The sequence below is a fragment of the Phalangium opilio genome, unplaced genomic scaffold, assembly GCF_054372755.1.
Source record: "Phalangium opilio isolate 3A_F unplaced genomic scaffold, DU_Popi_V2 ptg000011l_1, whole genome shotgun sequence".
Classification (NCBI taxonomy): domain Eukaryota; kingdom Metazoa; phylum Arthropoda; class Arachnida; order Opiliones; family Phalangiidae; genus Phalangium; species Phalangium opilio.
The window spans coordinates 7007597-7022634 of NW_028324147.1; the positions used below are offsets into that span (position 1 = coordinate 7007597).

At 37.6% G+C, this 15038-nt stretch overlaps 1 protein-coding gene across 3 annotated transcripts; it reads left to right on the forward strand.

Annotated features, from left to right (window-relative positions):
• The first annotated feature begins 511 nt into the window (after nucleotides 1-511).
• Neurl4 (neuralized E3 ubiquitin protein ligase 4) lies at nucleotides 512-14707 on the forward strand. 3 transcript variants are annotated; one of them, XM_089859719.1, is made up of 19 exons: nucleotides 512-734; nucleotides 2842-3190; nucleotides 3670-3822; nucleotides 3888-3964; nucleotides 5165-5285; nucleotides 5353-5447; nucleotides 6028-6262; nucleotides 6359-6458; nucleotides 7031-7971; nucleotides 8053-8196; nucleotides 8277-8416; nucleotides 9100-9318; nucleotides 9399-9497; nucleotides 10030-10302; nucleotides 10368-10526; nucleotides 11669-12035; nucleotides 12114-12368; nucleotides 12434-12566; nucleotides 13657-14707. In XM_089859719.1, exons 1-19 carry the CDS (start codon nucleotides 540-542, stop codon nucleotides 13865-13867), a joined length of 4266 nt encoding a protein of 1421 aa, XP_089715845.1. In that variant the 5' UTR covers nucleotides 512-539; the 3' UTR covers nucleotides 13868-14707. The 3 variants fall into 3 exon arrangements, with proteins under 3 accessions (XP_089715845.1, XP_089715846.1, XP_089715844.1); XM_089859720.1 differs by having other exon boundaries at nucleotides 514-734; nucleotides 5359-5447; nucleotides 6356-6458; XM_089859718.1 differs by having other exon boundaries at nucleotides 533-734; nucleotides 6356-6458.
• Nucleotides 14708-15038: the final 331 nt, after the last annotated feature.

Here is a 15038-nt window from a genome sequence, read left to right on the forward strand (position 1 = left end):
AAAATAAAATTGTCTCGTTTTTGTTTCGAATGAATGTCACACTTTTACGCGAAACTAGGCCTAGTTTTGAAACACTCTTTATTAGGCCTACCAGTTCGAAGCGATTTGAAGTTACCGCCTTCGTAGCAGGGCCGGAAATAAGCACAGGACACTGGACATTGTCCAATAAAATTTTAAAATGTCCCATAAATTTTTTAAAAACTAAGGGGGTCACTGGACAGTTGACCAGTAAATTTTTCCGAAGTTTTGATAGCTTGACTATGAAGACGCGACACCATTTTTGCGGACTCCAGTGGACAATGTCCTATAATAAATTTTTCTTATTTCCGGCCCTGCTTCGTAGTTTAAAACGCTGTCTGCTTACGATTTCGTTTGTGATGTCTGCTATGACCGATGAAAATAAAATTAAGACTAGTCTCATCCCAGGTGAAATATCCCTGAAAACTATAAAATAAGTGACCAAAACAGGCTGAGAAATAAGCCTTTTTGAAAAGGTTATTGATTTTTGTTTTGATCTCCACATATTTAATAGATTGAAAATGGCGCCCGTCAGCAGCACGCATCAAAATGAAAAGTTAAAATTTCACGACGTTTGCGGTTCTTTAGTTAGTTTATCGAATTTAAATCGAACCGCGACGAGAAATCATCCTCATCAAGAATTTAACAATGGATTAATTATGAGTAGTGAACCACTTAAAGATAATCAGCTGTTTGAAGTTCGAATTGACAGAAAGGTAAGCCTTGGCTTCAATATTTTTCCAGAAACTAAGGCTCAGCTGATTAACCTACAACATTAGGCAACTTATGCAAGGGCTCTTTCTTTTCAATCAATTTTTGATATAAACAAGATGGTCCCGGCCATATTAGAGCCCCATCGTTTGTAAGGCTCCATCTATCGAGAAAATTCTATCTTTGGAATAAGTATAAGTCCCATCCATTTTAAATCACCAACGAAGCCCATCAATAAAAATCACCAATGAAACAAAATCTTCATTGGTGAAGAGCCCCTCGACGCGCTGCCTTTAACAGTGCTAAATTGACTACCCGAAACCTCTAAATAACCCTTATTTCCAATCCCCTTTAAAACCGCAAACGAGTTTTTTTAGTGAGTAGCCCCTCGACGCGCAACATTCAACATTACTAAAATCATTACACGCAACTCCTAAGTAACCCTTAAACTAATTAATTACCTTGAAAATCCCAACAAATGAAAATTACCATTCCATTAGTGATTATCCCCTCGACGTGTTGTCTTTGTCATTAGTGCATAATAAGGTTACAACATAGACTTATGCCCACGCATACTTAACGCATCTTATAAATTTTTAACTTGGGCTTATGCCCATAAGCGTTTTCAAGAGAAAGAATTCAGTAAAACACCCAACTTGAGTTCTTAATTTCTTTGTGTAAATTCCAAAGTTCTTATTTTATAGAAAGTTTTTCGGGTTCTTAGAAAAAATGTGAGAAATTTTAAAGAGAGTATGAAATTTCAAATTTTACTTAATGCAATTTGACAAATTTGTGTGTTTAAAAAAGACATACAGATACTAGTCTTTCCTCATTAATATACTCACAGTGCATCCGCATTGTACTGTTACAGATAAATCATAATCCTCTCCCCCTTTAAAATCGCCAATTGATGAGAAATATCACATTAACACAATTTATCCTTTTTTCACTCTAAGTGTGTTCATTAATATGTGCGTAGTGCATTCGAAATGCACTGTTATAAACAAATCATAATCCTCTCCCTTTGAAAATCACCAATCCCTCTTTTCACTCTCCCTTTAAAAAGACAAACGATACTTCTTCGACATCTACGGTATCTACACCAACATCTTCAGACCAAGTCAAACTAATACCCTCATCGTTAGATTGACATCAAACGATGTGGCTAAAAATGATTACAAGTCATTAAAATATTTCTACACGTTTTCAAGGTTGAAACGAAGTAGTCCTAAAACCCCTATACCATTATGTTAATATGCCTCTAGAAATAAATATGATTTAAAACCTTCAATGATAATAAATAAATTAGGCCTGAAAAGATCTAAAATAATTACGACCAAGAAGTGATATCTAGTTTATTAGGGAGAAGGTATAAATTCGCCACATTTATAATCTAGCTTTATCTCCAGTCCAAATGTATAGTAGGTCCGGAGTTAATCCCCCCCGGCCTCTAAATTACAACCAGCGTATATCTCACTGGTTCTTGAAAACTCACGTCAGCGCGACGCGAATGACGAAAATTACAGTCATATTTTCCGACTGAGGAGAGGCGAAATAGCCCGGCCTCCTTTTACGCCCCCCCCCCTTGTATTTTGAAAGGGGACTGGGACCAGGCTTGGAAATAAGGTTTATTTCTGAACTAGTCCTCCGGACCCGTGACCCCTGATGTCTTAAATATGAAACTGGCCCCGGGACCAGTGACCCTTCCCCTATTTATTTTTCTACTGGTCCCAGGACTTGTGGTCGTTCTCTCCTCTAAAAAAATCTCTCTCAGCTTAGGGTTGTATACACAACTGGACTCATGGAGTCGAAATTTATGTTAAAATGAAAATAATTAAAGAGGTCCCCATATCAATTTTTAATAAAAGTAGGAATTAATAAACTAGTCATTGGGACCAGTGACCCTCACGTTTTGAATAAAAAAAGTGGTCCAAGCAATTAATAAACTGGTTTTTGACCTGTAAACCTGTCTTATTTCCTAGCCTGACTGGGACTATGGCGCACGAATACTTAGGCATCTTATACCTTCTCCCTAATAAACTAGATATCACTTCTTGTTACGACTGTAAGAGATTTTTGCAAATGCAAACACTCTTGTAAAATCTTTCTTAGATTTATGCCTGGAGTGGTTCAATTGAAATAGGCGTTACAACATTAGATCCAAGTTGTAACCCATTACCCTCCAGTGCCACAAATCTTAGAGACGGATCATGGGTTATGTCTGGAACTTCCGTTCTACATGATGGTCGATCTATTTTGGAAGAATACGGGACTGATTTAGACCAATTAGGCGAAGGAGATAGAGTCGGGGTCATGAGAACGTGTAGCGGAGATCTTCATTTTTTTGTTAATGGCATCAATCAAGGAATTGCGGCTAGTAACGTCTTATCTAATATATACGCCGTCGTAGATATGTATGGAAAATGCGCTCAAGTTACATTAATGGATAGTACGGAAGCTCGTAAGGTTTTTACGAATAATTTCTGACCATGGATGAAGAATGCGCGTGCGGAAATTTGTTTTCACTCTATAGGATCGGCAACTCCCTATCTCGAACGACAGCTTATTCTGTATATACTCTGTTACAACATCGGTTGTCAGCACGCGTAAAGCTAGGTCTCTATGTAATCTAGCCTTGCGCGTGCTGACAAGAGACAAAAAACTTCAGGATATTTTAAACTGATTTTAAATCCTGAAGATCCTGAAGTTTTTTGTCTCTTGTCAGCACGCGCAAGGCTAGATTACATAGAGACCTAGCTTTGCGCGTGCTGACAACCGACGTTGTAACAGAGTGTATACAGAATATTCTGTCGCCCGAGATAGGGAGTTGCATATCCTGTAGAGTGAAAACAAATTTCCTCACGCGCATTCTTTATCCATGTTCTGACTTTCGTATGATGAAATGAAATGAAAAAAAAAAAACCTGTTTTTGATCATTAGGTATCTTGGCTAATGATATAAGTAACGAAAATTTAGCATCATCTTTTCTACATTCTTCAAATTCATCTCATCATAGTCGTCATGATAAGCTAAAGTTCCATGAAAGATGCGGGCTTCTCATAGATCTATCTAATAACAATCAAACTGCAGAACGTAAATTTCATTTAGGCTTATAAGAAATTTGTGGGAGAAAAATGTGAAATCTATGTTTTATTTAGGGAAAAGGCCATCTGATGAGTTTAACAATGGAGTTTGCATGACAAATAGACCGTTAAAAGATGACGAACTATTCGAAGTACATAAGACACCTTTTAAAGGGAAAAATTCAGATAACATAACATTATACCTTAAAATATCGAACGGACTTTTTCTAAATATGAAAGGGAAATGTTTAAAAAATAAATAAATCATCTCTTATTACAATATGATAATTAGCATTTAATTAGTCTTAAAAATAATCAAGGACTACTGCGCCATCCGCCATTGGTTTAGTGACGTCTGCTAGTCAGAACCCTTCCCCCTTTTACCCTGTGAGAATTCGACCAATCCTGTAGGGGTAAGAGGTTCTGGTTAGCGGACGCCACTAAAGCAATGGCGGGTGGCGCAGTACTCCTCGGTTTTTAAGACTAACTAGCTGTTACCCGCGGCGTCGCTCGCGTGCAATAAGAACTTCCATCAAAATGATATAAAGAATGGGTAGATTTTACTGATGACTGATATTTTTGTAGCACCCTAGGAGCGAGGGCACTCGGCGTTGCCCGTCAGCCCGTCGGGATGCATTTTTTATTATTTTTCACGTGGACATTATTCTATAAAGAAGGGTTTTAAGTTTTTGGCCGCCATTTAAAAAGATGGCAACAAATAGAACCCGAAAGACCATTCAACCCGCCTATAGGTCAAAGGAAACCAGTGTACTAAATATTTGTGAAATCGGTTGAAACACGCGGACTTTGTTGCATTGAGAAGATTTTTTTACATTTCTGGTCGCCATTTTTTAAGATGGCGGCGGATTGGGGGGAAATCTTTCTTAGTACGCGCCTACCACTTATGAGTAACGTTCCTGCAAATTTTTAGCCTTCTAGGGCAAGCGGTTTGGGCTGGGCGTTGATTATCAGTCAGTCAGTCAGGACTTTGATTTATATAGATATAGATTAAATGCTAATTATTTTGTAATAAGATTACATTTAATTTGCTTTTAATATTTTTCCTTTTGTATTTAGAAAAAGGCCTTTCTTTTAAAGCTATGTTACTTGAACGTTCCCTTTAAAAAAAAACTATAAAGCCGCGTTTACACGAGACACTTTGAAACCGTTTTAAACCGTTTTGGAATGTACAAAAATAATATTACTCTGTTAAAACCAGAGATCTTTCACTAGGAAATGCAAATATTATTTTTAAAAAAGTGTTAGGCCTTTCCAAAACGGTTGAAAACGGTTCCGAAGTGTCTCGTGTAAACGCGGCTTAAGAGAGATAGTAATCAGTTTTTCACTGACAGATTAGAATTGACGAACTAGTGAATAAATGGTCAGGATCAATTGAATTAGGCGTAACAACGCACAATCCCGATACTTTAGAATTTCCAGCCACAATGACAAACATGAGAAACAACGGCGCTTGTAAGTTAGCGTATCCTTTAAGTTCCTTTTTATAAATCAGTTTTCAACTTGACCGAAACAAATAAAGTCATAGGCACCATCATGATGAGTGGATCGGGAATTTTAACTAATGGCAAAGGGACTAGAAGAGAATACGGAGAATTTAATTTAGACGAATTACATGTATGCAACAAAATTATATAACTATCATTAAAGGGAGGGTGAAGTAGAAAATCAAGTGATTTTTTATCGATTCTTCTACTAATTATAAGACCAGTCTGCATAGTGAAACATTCAGGAAATATCTCTCTCCGAATGATTTTAAAATTCAAATTAGGTTCAGATTTTAAGGATAATTTTAAATAAGCCCCTCCGACCAATCGCGTAACGCCCTGCCTTTTTGTTAACAAAATTCTCGCGGCACGTTCCGTGTCTCGCGCCACGATTATCACGTCGCGCGCGAATTTTATCAAATCTCGCGCTAAATTTCATTCAATACGGAACGTGCCACGAGAATTTTGTTAATAAAAAGGCAGGGCGTTACGCGATTGGTCGGAGGTCCTTCTTTAAAATGATCCTTAAAATCTGAACCTAATTTGAAATAATTTTAAAATCATTCGGAGCTGGTATTTCCCGAATGTTTCACTATGCAGACTGGTCTTATATTTAGTAGAAGAATCAATAAAAAAATCACTTGATTTTCTACTTCACCCTCCCTTTAAAGTAGTTAACTTTAATTTAATCAATTTCTTTTGAAATCAAGGAAGGGGATAGGATAGGTGTAGTTAGAAAAGCCAACGGTAATCTCCACTATTTCATAAATGGGTTAGACCAAGGAATGGCTTCCAACGGAGTTCCTCCAGTCGTCTATGGTGTCGTAGACTTGTATGGAATGACGGTGAAAGTCACCATTGTAGATCATTCTGAACTTAGTTCACCCGAAACATTGGATCATACTAGCAACGATAATATGATTGACAGCTTAAACAGTGCCATAGGTAAAATCATCATAAAATCGTTGTAGGAACGAACGAACGAAAGAAAGTTGAATAATAAATTATGTTTTATTTAAAATAAACAATATCTTATAGAAGAATGTAGTATTAACGAAAATGATAAACTCCTATTTCACGCGACTCATCATGGAAAGAACGTAGCTGTTATTAATAATGGAAAAACTGGTCATAGACCAAAGTAATTTTAATCGTTTAAAGGGAGGGTGAAGTGGAAAATCAAGTCATTTTTTATCGATTCTTCTACTAATTATAAGATCAGTCTGCATATAGTGAAACATTCAGGAAATACCAGTCTCCGAATGATTTTAAATTTCAGATTAGGTTCAGATTTTAAGGATAATTTTAAACAAGGACTGCGGACCAATCGCGTAACGCCCTGCCTTTTTATTAACAAAATTCTCGTGGCACGTTCCGTGTTGAATGAAATTTATCGCGAGATTTGATAAAATTAGGCGCGCGACGTGATTATCGTGGCGCGAGACACGGAACGTGCCACGAGAATTTGTTAATAAAAAGGCAGGGCGTTACGCGATTGGTCGGAGGGGCTTGTTTAAAATTATCCTTAAAATCTGAACCTAATTTGAAATAATTTTAAAATCATTCGGAGTCTGTATTTCCTGAATGTTTCACTATATGCAGACTGGTCTTATAATTAGTAGAAGAATCGATAAAAAATCACTTGATTTTCTACTTCACCCTCCCTTTAATGTTTTATTTAGTTTAATTAATAATTACCAATACTTTAATTAGAGCTCTTGACGACTTCAACAACGCTGTACTATTGACAAACCGCCCTTTACTTCCTAATGAAACATTTGAAGTTGTAATTGAAAGACTAGTTGTTAAATGGGCGGGATCCATCGAAATTGGAGTTACGACTCATTCACCATTTGACCTTGAATTTCCCTCCACAATGACCAATATGAGATCGGGTACTTGGATGATGACCGGAAACGGCGTCATGTACAATGGAATGACCATCATAGACGAATACGGTCTAAGTTTAGACCGTTTAAACGTAGGCGACCGTGTCGGAGTCACTAGGCTTCAAAATGGAACCCTGAAATTCTTCGTTAACGGAGTCGATCAAGGGGTAGCCGATACTAACGTCCCTGAAAGAGTTTTTGGTGTTATCGATTTATACGGTCAAGCAGCTCAAGCTTCGATAGTAGATCAGTCCATCGGAGGCGTCAATCAAAATAATTCACCAACCTCAATCCCGCCATCCAGTAGTTTAACCTTAGGAAATGATTTGAGGTTTCATTCGATTCACGGGAAAAATGCAAGAGTTATTCATCACGGAGTGACCGCCACTCGCCCAAACGCTCAAGGAGAATTTAACGACGCCATTCTTATCAGTAGTCGACCGCTTAAAGATAACGAAATGTTCGAGATTATCATTGAGCAAATGGTTGATCGTTGGTCCGGTTCCATCGAAGCCGGTGTCACGACGATTCCTCCCGATAAACTGGAACTTCCGAGTACCATGACGGATTTAAATCACGATACATGGATGCTTAGCGGTTCTGCCGTCATGCAAGATGGGGCCACCGTTAGAAATGGGTATAAATGCGATTTGGACCAGCTTAGGGTCGGAACTCGAATCGGAATGATGAGGCACAGCGATGGAACTCTACATTATTACGTTAACGGTGAAGATCAAGGGGCTGCCTGCTCAGATATTCCAACTGGTAAAGCTAGCTAGCTGTTGAGGAACCGAGAGTCAAGTAAATGAAAGTAAACTGTAATTTATTTAAATCTTCAATTTTAAGGTGTTTACGCCGTGATCGATCTTTACGGGCAGTGCGCCCAGGTTTCCATCGTCCAACCTTCAGTCTATCCGGTTAGTAGTTCCGATTCCAGCGCCCTCAGTCCCGAGAGTTTGTACGTTAACGTACCACTGCCAGTCAGCAATGGTAAGATTCGGAAGAGATTGATTGAGTGAGAGATGGGGGGGGGGGTCTGCGTGGGTTAATAATAATTTTGGCTTCTGTAGAGGTCGGACATCATTTTCATTCTTGTTGTGGCAAAAATATCATGCTCAGAAATAATGCCACCACAGCCTGTCGAGTTAGGGGCTCTAATAATAGCTTAGTCTTTAGCGCTACTCCATTGGAGAATGAAGAAATCTTTGAAGTAAGTCTCATTTCTTCTCTTTGCAACTAAGCCCACTTTTGTCTACCGACTTTGTGTTAAGCCCGCTTTCGTCTACCGATCGACGTCGCGTTAAAGGGAGGGTGAAGTAGAAAATCAAGTGATTTTTTATCGATTCTTCTACTATAATTATAAGACCAGTCTGCATAGTGAAACATTCAGGAAATACAGATTCCGAATGATCTTAAAATTCAAATTAGGTTCAGATTTTAATTAAGGATAATTTTAAATAAGCCCCTCCGACCAATCGCGTAACGCCCTGCCTTTTTATTAACAAAATTCTCGTGGCACGCTCCATGTCTCGCGCCACGATTATCACGTCGCGCGCGAATTTTATCAAATCTCGTGATAAATTTCATTCAACACGGAACGTGCCACGAGAATTTTGTTAGTAAAAAGGCAGGGCGTTACGCGATTGGTCGGAGGACCTTCTTTAAAATTATCCTTAAAATCTGAACCTAATTTGAAATAATTTTAAAATCATTCGGAGCTGGTATTTCCTGAATGTTTCACTATATGCAGACTGGTCTTATAATTAGTAGAAGAATCAATAAAAAAATCACTTGATTTTCTACTTCACCCTCCCTTTAAGCCCACTTTCGTCTACCGATCGACGTCGCGTTAAGCCTTTGTTAACCTATTTTTTTTATTTTATCTTTGAATAGATCCAAGTTGAGCATTTATACACAAATTGGGCCGGTGCTTTTCTCTTTGGTTTGACCACATACGTTCCTAGTAGCACGGGTTCTCAATCTCAACACGTCCCAATTTCGGTCCATGATTTGTATAGCAACAGCGAAGTTTGGCTAGTTGCTGATACTCAAGTTCTCAAAAATGGACAGCTCATTAGAGATAATTATGGACCTTCGCTCAATAGACTATCTGTAAGTAAATTAATTTGGACCTTGCCAATGGCCTCTTTTAAGTTCATGCAAGGTTTCTATACTGATTACCCGTAACTTAGATCGGAGACCGGATTGGGGTGAAAAGAAGTAACGGCGGTAATATGCATATCTTTATCAACGGAGAAGACTTGGGCGTCGTTGCGTCTAATATCAATTTGGTAAGTTCATTTTTACTTTTGCGCTCTTTAGAGCTAGCGAAAGTATTGTTCCGACCCTTGCTGGCAGGCTGGGCGCCTTTTCTATCCCCATTTCCCCCTTTTTTCGCGTACACGGTCGGATATTTGCAAAGAAATATTTTGCGCTTTGGATCCCCACTTTTCTCCTCAGATTATTGACTAAGCAAGCTGAGCCACGGAGGTATGTTGACAAGCTACAGTTATTTGGTAAAGCGTATCTCGTGAAGAGATTATCGTCACCTGGGAACAGCCTCGATTCACTTATTTAATTCAACTGTAAACCAAATTCTAACTAGATTGGTTTTATTCATATTCGGATTGCTATTTTATAAACAATGGAAAAAACCCCGAAAATTATAAATTTACCGGGGTCATCTTATAATGAATATAGTAATACTAATACTAATTATAGTCACTAGAGGCAGCGCAAAAGTGTAATCTGGCCGGTGCCATCTTGTTATATACTGAAATTTTGAAGTAATGTTAATTTTCTAACTATTCCTTGATCTTCAAGAAACCATACGTAGTTTTGGATGTCCAAGGTCGTACAGCGACAGTGTCCATCTGCAGTATGGTAGCCGTCATTCAATCTCCAGTTGCCCAAGCCCCGCCTATCGTAGAGGAAGTGGAAGCTTCCTGCAAAGAAACAATCCCCTACGAGTTTCACGATAATCATGGTAGCAATATTGAATTCCTTAATGGCAATATCAGTGCGAGAAGAACCAGCAGTTTCAATCAAGGAATTGTCGTCAGTAACAAGGAATTGATTAGAAATCATCTCTTTCAAGTAATTATCAAAAGTTTTAACTATTTATTTGACAAAATGGAAGTGTATTAATTAGACATTTTTAGATTCGTATTGACAAGCTTGATACACGGTGGAATTCGTCTTTACAAATTGGAATCGTCAGTCAGATTCCTGAGAAATTAACCCTTCCTCTCTCCGCAGTTTGTATGAAAAAATCTGCTTGGGTCGTTACCGGTGATTCAGTCTTTCATGATGGTATTAAGGTTTGTTTCTGAGTTTTTCTTTAACTGTGGTTTTTAATCCTAAGCCTACTTTGACCTATTGAATCCTAAGCCTACTTTGCTCTATTGAATCCTAAGCCTACTTTGACCTATTGAATCCTAAGCCTACTTTGCTCTATTGAATCCTAAGCCTACTTTGGTCTATTGAATCCTAAGCCTACTTTGGTCTATTGAATCCTAAGCCTACTTTGGTCTATTGAATCCTAAGCCTACTTTGGTCTATTGAATCCTAAGCCTACTTTGGTCTATTGAATCCTAAGCCTACTTTGGTCTATTGAATCCTAAGCCTACTTTGGTCTATTGAATCCTAAGCCTACTTTGGTCTATTGAATCCTGAGCCTACTTTGGTCTATGGAATCCTAAGCCTACTTTGGTCTATTGAATCCTAAGCCTACTTTGACCTATTGAATCCTAAGCCTACTTTTCTCTATTGAATCCTAAGTCTACTTTTCTCTATTGAATCCTAAGTCTACTTTGCTCTATTGAATCCTAAGCCTACTTTGGTCTATTGAATCCTAAGCCTACTTTGGTCTATTGAATCCTAAGCCTACTTTGGTCTATTGAATCCTAAGTCTACTTTGGTCTATTGAATCCTAAGTCTACTTTGGTCTATTGAATCCTAAGTCTACTTTGCTCTATTGAATCCTAAGTCTACTTTGCTCTATTGAATCCTAAGTCTACTTTGCTCTATTGAATCCTAAGTCTACTTTGCTCTATTGAATCCTAAGTCTACTTTGCTCTATTGAATCCTAAGCCTACTTTGGTCTATTGAATCCTAAGCCTACTTTGGTCTATTGAATCCTAAGCCTACTTTGGTCTATTGAATCCTAAGCCTACTTTGGTCTATTGAATCCTAAGCCTACTTTGGTCTATTGAATCCTAAGCCTACTTTGGTCTATTGAATCCTAAGCCTACTTTGGTCTATTGAATCCTAAGCCTACTTTGGTCTATTGAATCCTAAGCCTACTTTGGTCTATTGAGTCCTAAGCCTACTTTGACCAATTGAATCCTAAGCCAACTTTGACCAATTGAATCCTAAGCCTACTTTGGTCTATTGAACCAAAGCCTATAGTTTAATGTCATCAATTTCGTATCTCTTATCAGAAAACTGAATATATTTTCAGGTCAAAAGTCGTTATGGTCCAAATTTAGATAGTTTGCAAGTCGGACATCTTGTTGGTATTCTAGTCGATAATGAGAATCGGTTGCATTTAATCGTTAATGGTGTAGACCAAGGAGTGGCGGCAAAGGGTATTCCCGATGTTTGCTATGCCTTTGTAGATGTATATGGTCAGTGCGAGCAAGTTACTCTAGTTGAGAGCGATGCTCAAGCTTCACTTCCGGAGATTGATCATAGAGAAAAAGCGGATAAGGAAACTGGAGTACGGGAAAAAATCAGCAAACCTAGTCTGCTCTTTGATCAGAATTTGGTTCGAAATTGCGAGTATTTGAACACTTGCAAGAGGTTCAAAACGCTTCTAGGTTTCCCGGGTAATTAATTGCTAATTTAATATTGAAAACCTTTTCTTTTAGTTCCCAAATATTCACATTATAACGGTCATATTTTAGATGGTTACTTCCAAAAAGAATTAATAGTTTGCTACTGCGAAACGTGCCATAAAATTCGCGGGGACGAACCTTATTATAAGAAAGGTGATCCGCCCAAAGATTACGCCTTGCCATTTGGTTGGTGTAGGTTCGCTCTAAGACTAACTTCAAAGGCTGAAAATAGTTGCGTTCAAGAAAAATGGCACGTAGCTTTTCATGGTACAAAGACCGGTGCTGTTCGTAGAGTTCTAGATAACGGAGAGCTTTTACCCATTGGTAACTATTTATTAATTAAACGAAATTATCCAAGTTTGATATTTTTAAACCGAAACTTTTTTAAGGTCAAATGGGTTTAGGACCTTTTTCCAAAGATATAGGAAAGTTACTTAAAGACAAAGATGTTGCGTCGTGTCAAGTCTGCGTTTCTCCTACACTTAAGTACGCTGGAAGTAGCGTATTTGCATCTAGGCAATCGTAAGTAGTTCAATTTATAATCTATTCGCGAATATTAGGCTTAACCATCCGCGAATGTAAGACCATAGCCCACTTGATCACGCACGCTGGCTGCACGCGCTCTAGAAGCCCGTCCAAACGATTTTTTTTACATGTTAACTCGCGAATGCGGCGCGTCACATAGGTTCGGTCTAAACTTTCAAACCCGTCTGGTTTTAACATGGGCGTCTATGGCAGGGGACCAGTTTTTTCAACGTTTTTGGCCCACATAGTGCATCCACTGGTTCAAATCTCTTGAATTTTTAATGAGACGTGTATTGAAAGGTTTGATATTATCCTGTAAAATTTAAAGTCTTCAGCTATAACAGTTTTTTTTATAAAAAATAAAAATCATCACTTAGTGGAGAAATTGAAGGATTTATTTCTCTACTATGTGATGATTTTTATTTTTTATAAAAAAAACTATTATAGCTGAAGACTTTAAATTTTACAAGATAATATCAAACCTTTCAATACACGTCTCATTAAAAATTCAAGAGATTTGAACCAGTGGATGCACTAATATTGTCAAAAACGTTGATAAAACTGGTCCCCTCCCATAGAGGCCCATGTTAAAACCAGACGGGTTTGAATTTTAGACCGAACCTATGTTATTCTCATTTTTAGGGTCGATTGAGCGGGCTTCTATAGCGCGTGCAGCCAGCGTGATCAAGTGGGCTATGGTTAGACTTAACCATCCGCGAATGTTAGGCTTAAGCATCCGCGAATGTTAGGCTTAAGCATCCGCGAATGTTAGGCTTAAGCATCCGCGAATGTTAGGCTTAAGCATCCGCGAATGTTAGGCTTAAGCATCCGCGAATGTTAGGCTTAAGCATCCGCGAATGTTAGGCTTAAGCATCCGCGAATGTTAGGCTTAAGCATCCGCGAATGTTAGGCTTAAGCATCCGCGAATGTTAGGCTTAAGCATCCGCGAATGTTAGGCTTAAGCATCCGCGAATGTTAGGCTTAAGCATCCGCGAATGTTAGGCTTAACTATTCGCGTTTAATCGGGCAGTAAAAAGTTACCAAGGTATTCGATTTGGAATAAACTAAGTTTGGACAATATTTCTAGTTTTGTTGACCCCAAAACGAAAAAACAGCTTCAAGCCAGAGTGGCTTTTCAAGTTTATGTTAGACCTGGTTCATATACAGTTGGACCACCTCGTTCCGGTTCTGGAGAACCATTTGATAAACATTTTTCAAACTCCGATTTGGAGTGGCACACGAAAGAACGCGGTTCTACCGTTCTACAATCGCTACTCGTTAAAATAGAAGAATTGTGATTTTTTTTTTTTTAATATAAATTCGTCTTCTTAAAGGTAAAGCAAATTTAAGAATTTAAAAATAATATAGAAACTTAAAAATTCAAGGAAATGTACACATTTTCGTTAATTTTTATTATTTATTAAAATTACGGTAATTTAATTATTTCGTTTTCAATGTTAATTATGATAGAATAATTAACGTCGTTTTTTGAGGAAGGGAAAGGACAGTTTATCAGATATTAGTAATTAAGAACTACTTTATATAACTATTTAGAAAATTAAAATACTCATTTTTTAGTTTAAAAAGCAAATTACGAGATTAAAAGTTGCTTAAATTTAATTATAGCGGACTTTTTCCTTCAAAATACCGGTTTCTCGAATAATGTTGCTTATTTTTATTGAGCTAAAGAAAGTAACTGACCATTTAGCCTAAGAAAGGAATAAAAATTTCATTAAAGATTATTTTTAATGGGAAATTTACTTTCTTTCTCCTTAAGGGTGAGAATGCAAATTTTATGTAAATAATTAATATTTAAATGATTTAGGAGAAAGTCCTATTTTTAGGCTAAACGCAGTAATAATAAGAAATTTGCACTTAAATTTACCTAAAACTGTAACATGCGCGCGCGGGCAGACGGCGAGAGTCGAGACTTATAAATTAAACAAGTATGACCAATATTTAAATTTACATAAAAACTCCCACACCATATTTCGATTTGAAGAAACATGCACATTGTATTTTCAACTTTTTTCTCATATACAATGAAACGTTTATGTATAAAGTTTTTATGCCAAAGAAACATTTGTAAAAAAATGGTTTTTCGTTTTGTAAAACAATTAAATGTTATTAAAATATAACCCCGTTTCTTATTAAACGGGAAAAGTATAACATGAACACGTGGCGAGTAAGTTTTCGTAAGTTGGCGGGGTTTTTCTGAGCCATATTGGCTAGCCAATCAGATCGAAGCTCAATGTAGCAGAAGTGAATAATGCGGGTTATTGCCAGTCTGGGAAATAAGGATATTTTTTAAACTAGTCCTTGGCACCAGTGACCCCCTAGGGTCCTAAATAATAAACTGGTCTCCGGACTGGTCCCAGCCTTTGTTCTCCTATAGATTTGCAATTAATAAACTGGTTCCGAGGACCAGTTCCCCCACTTTTTGAATTAAAAAACTAGTGCTAGCAATTA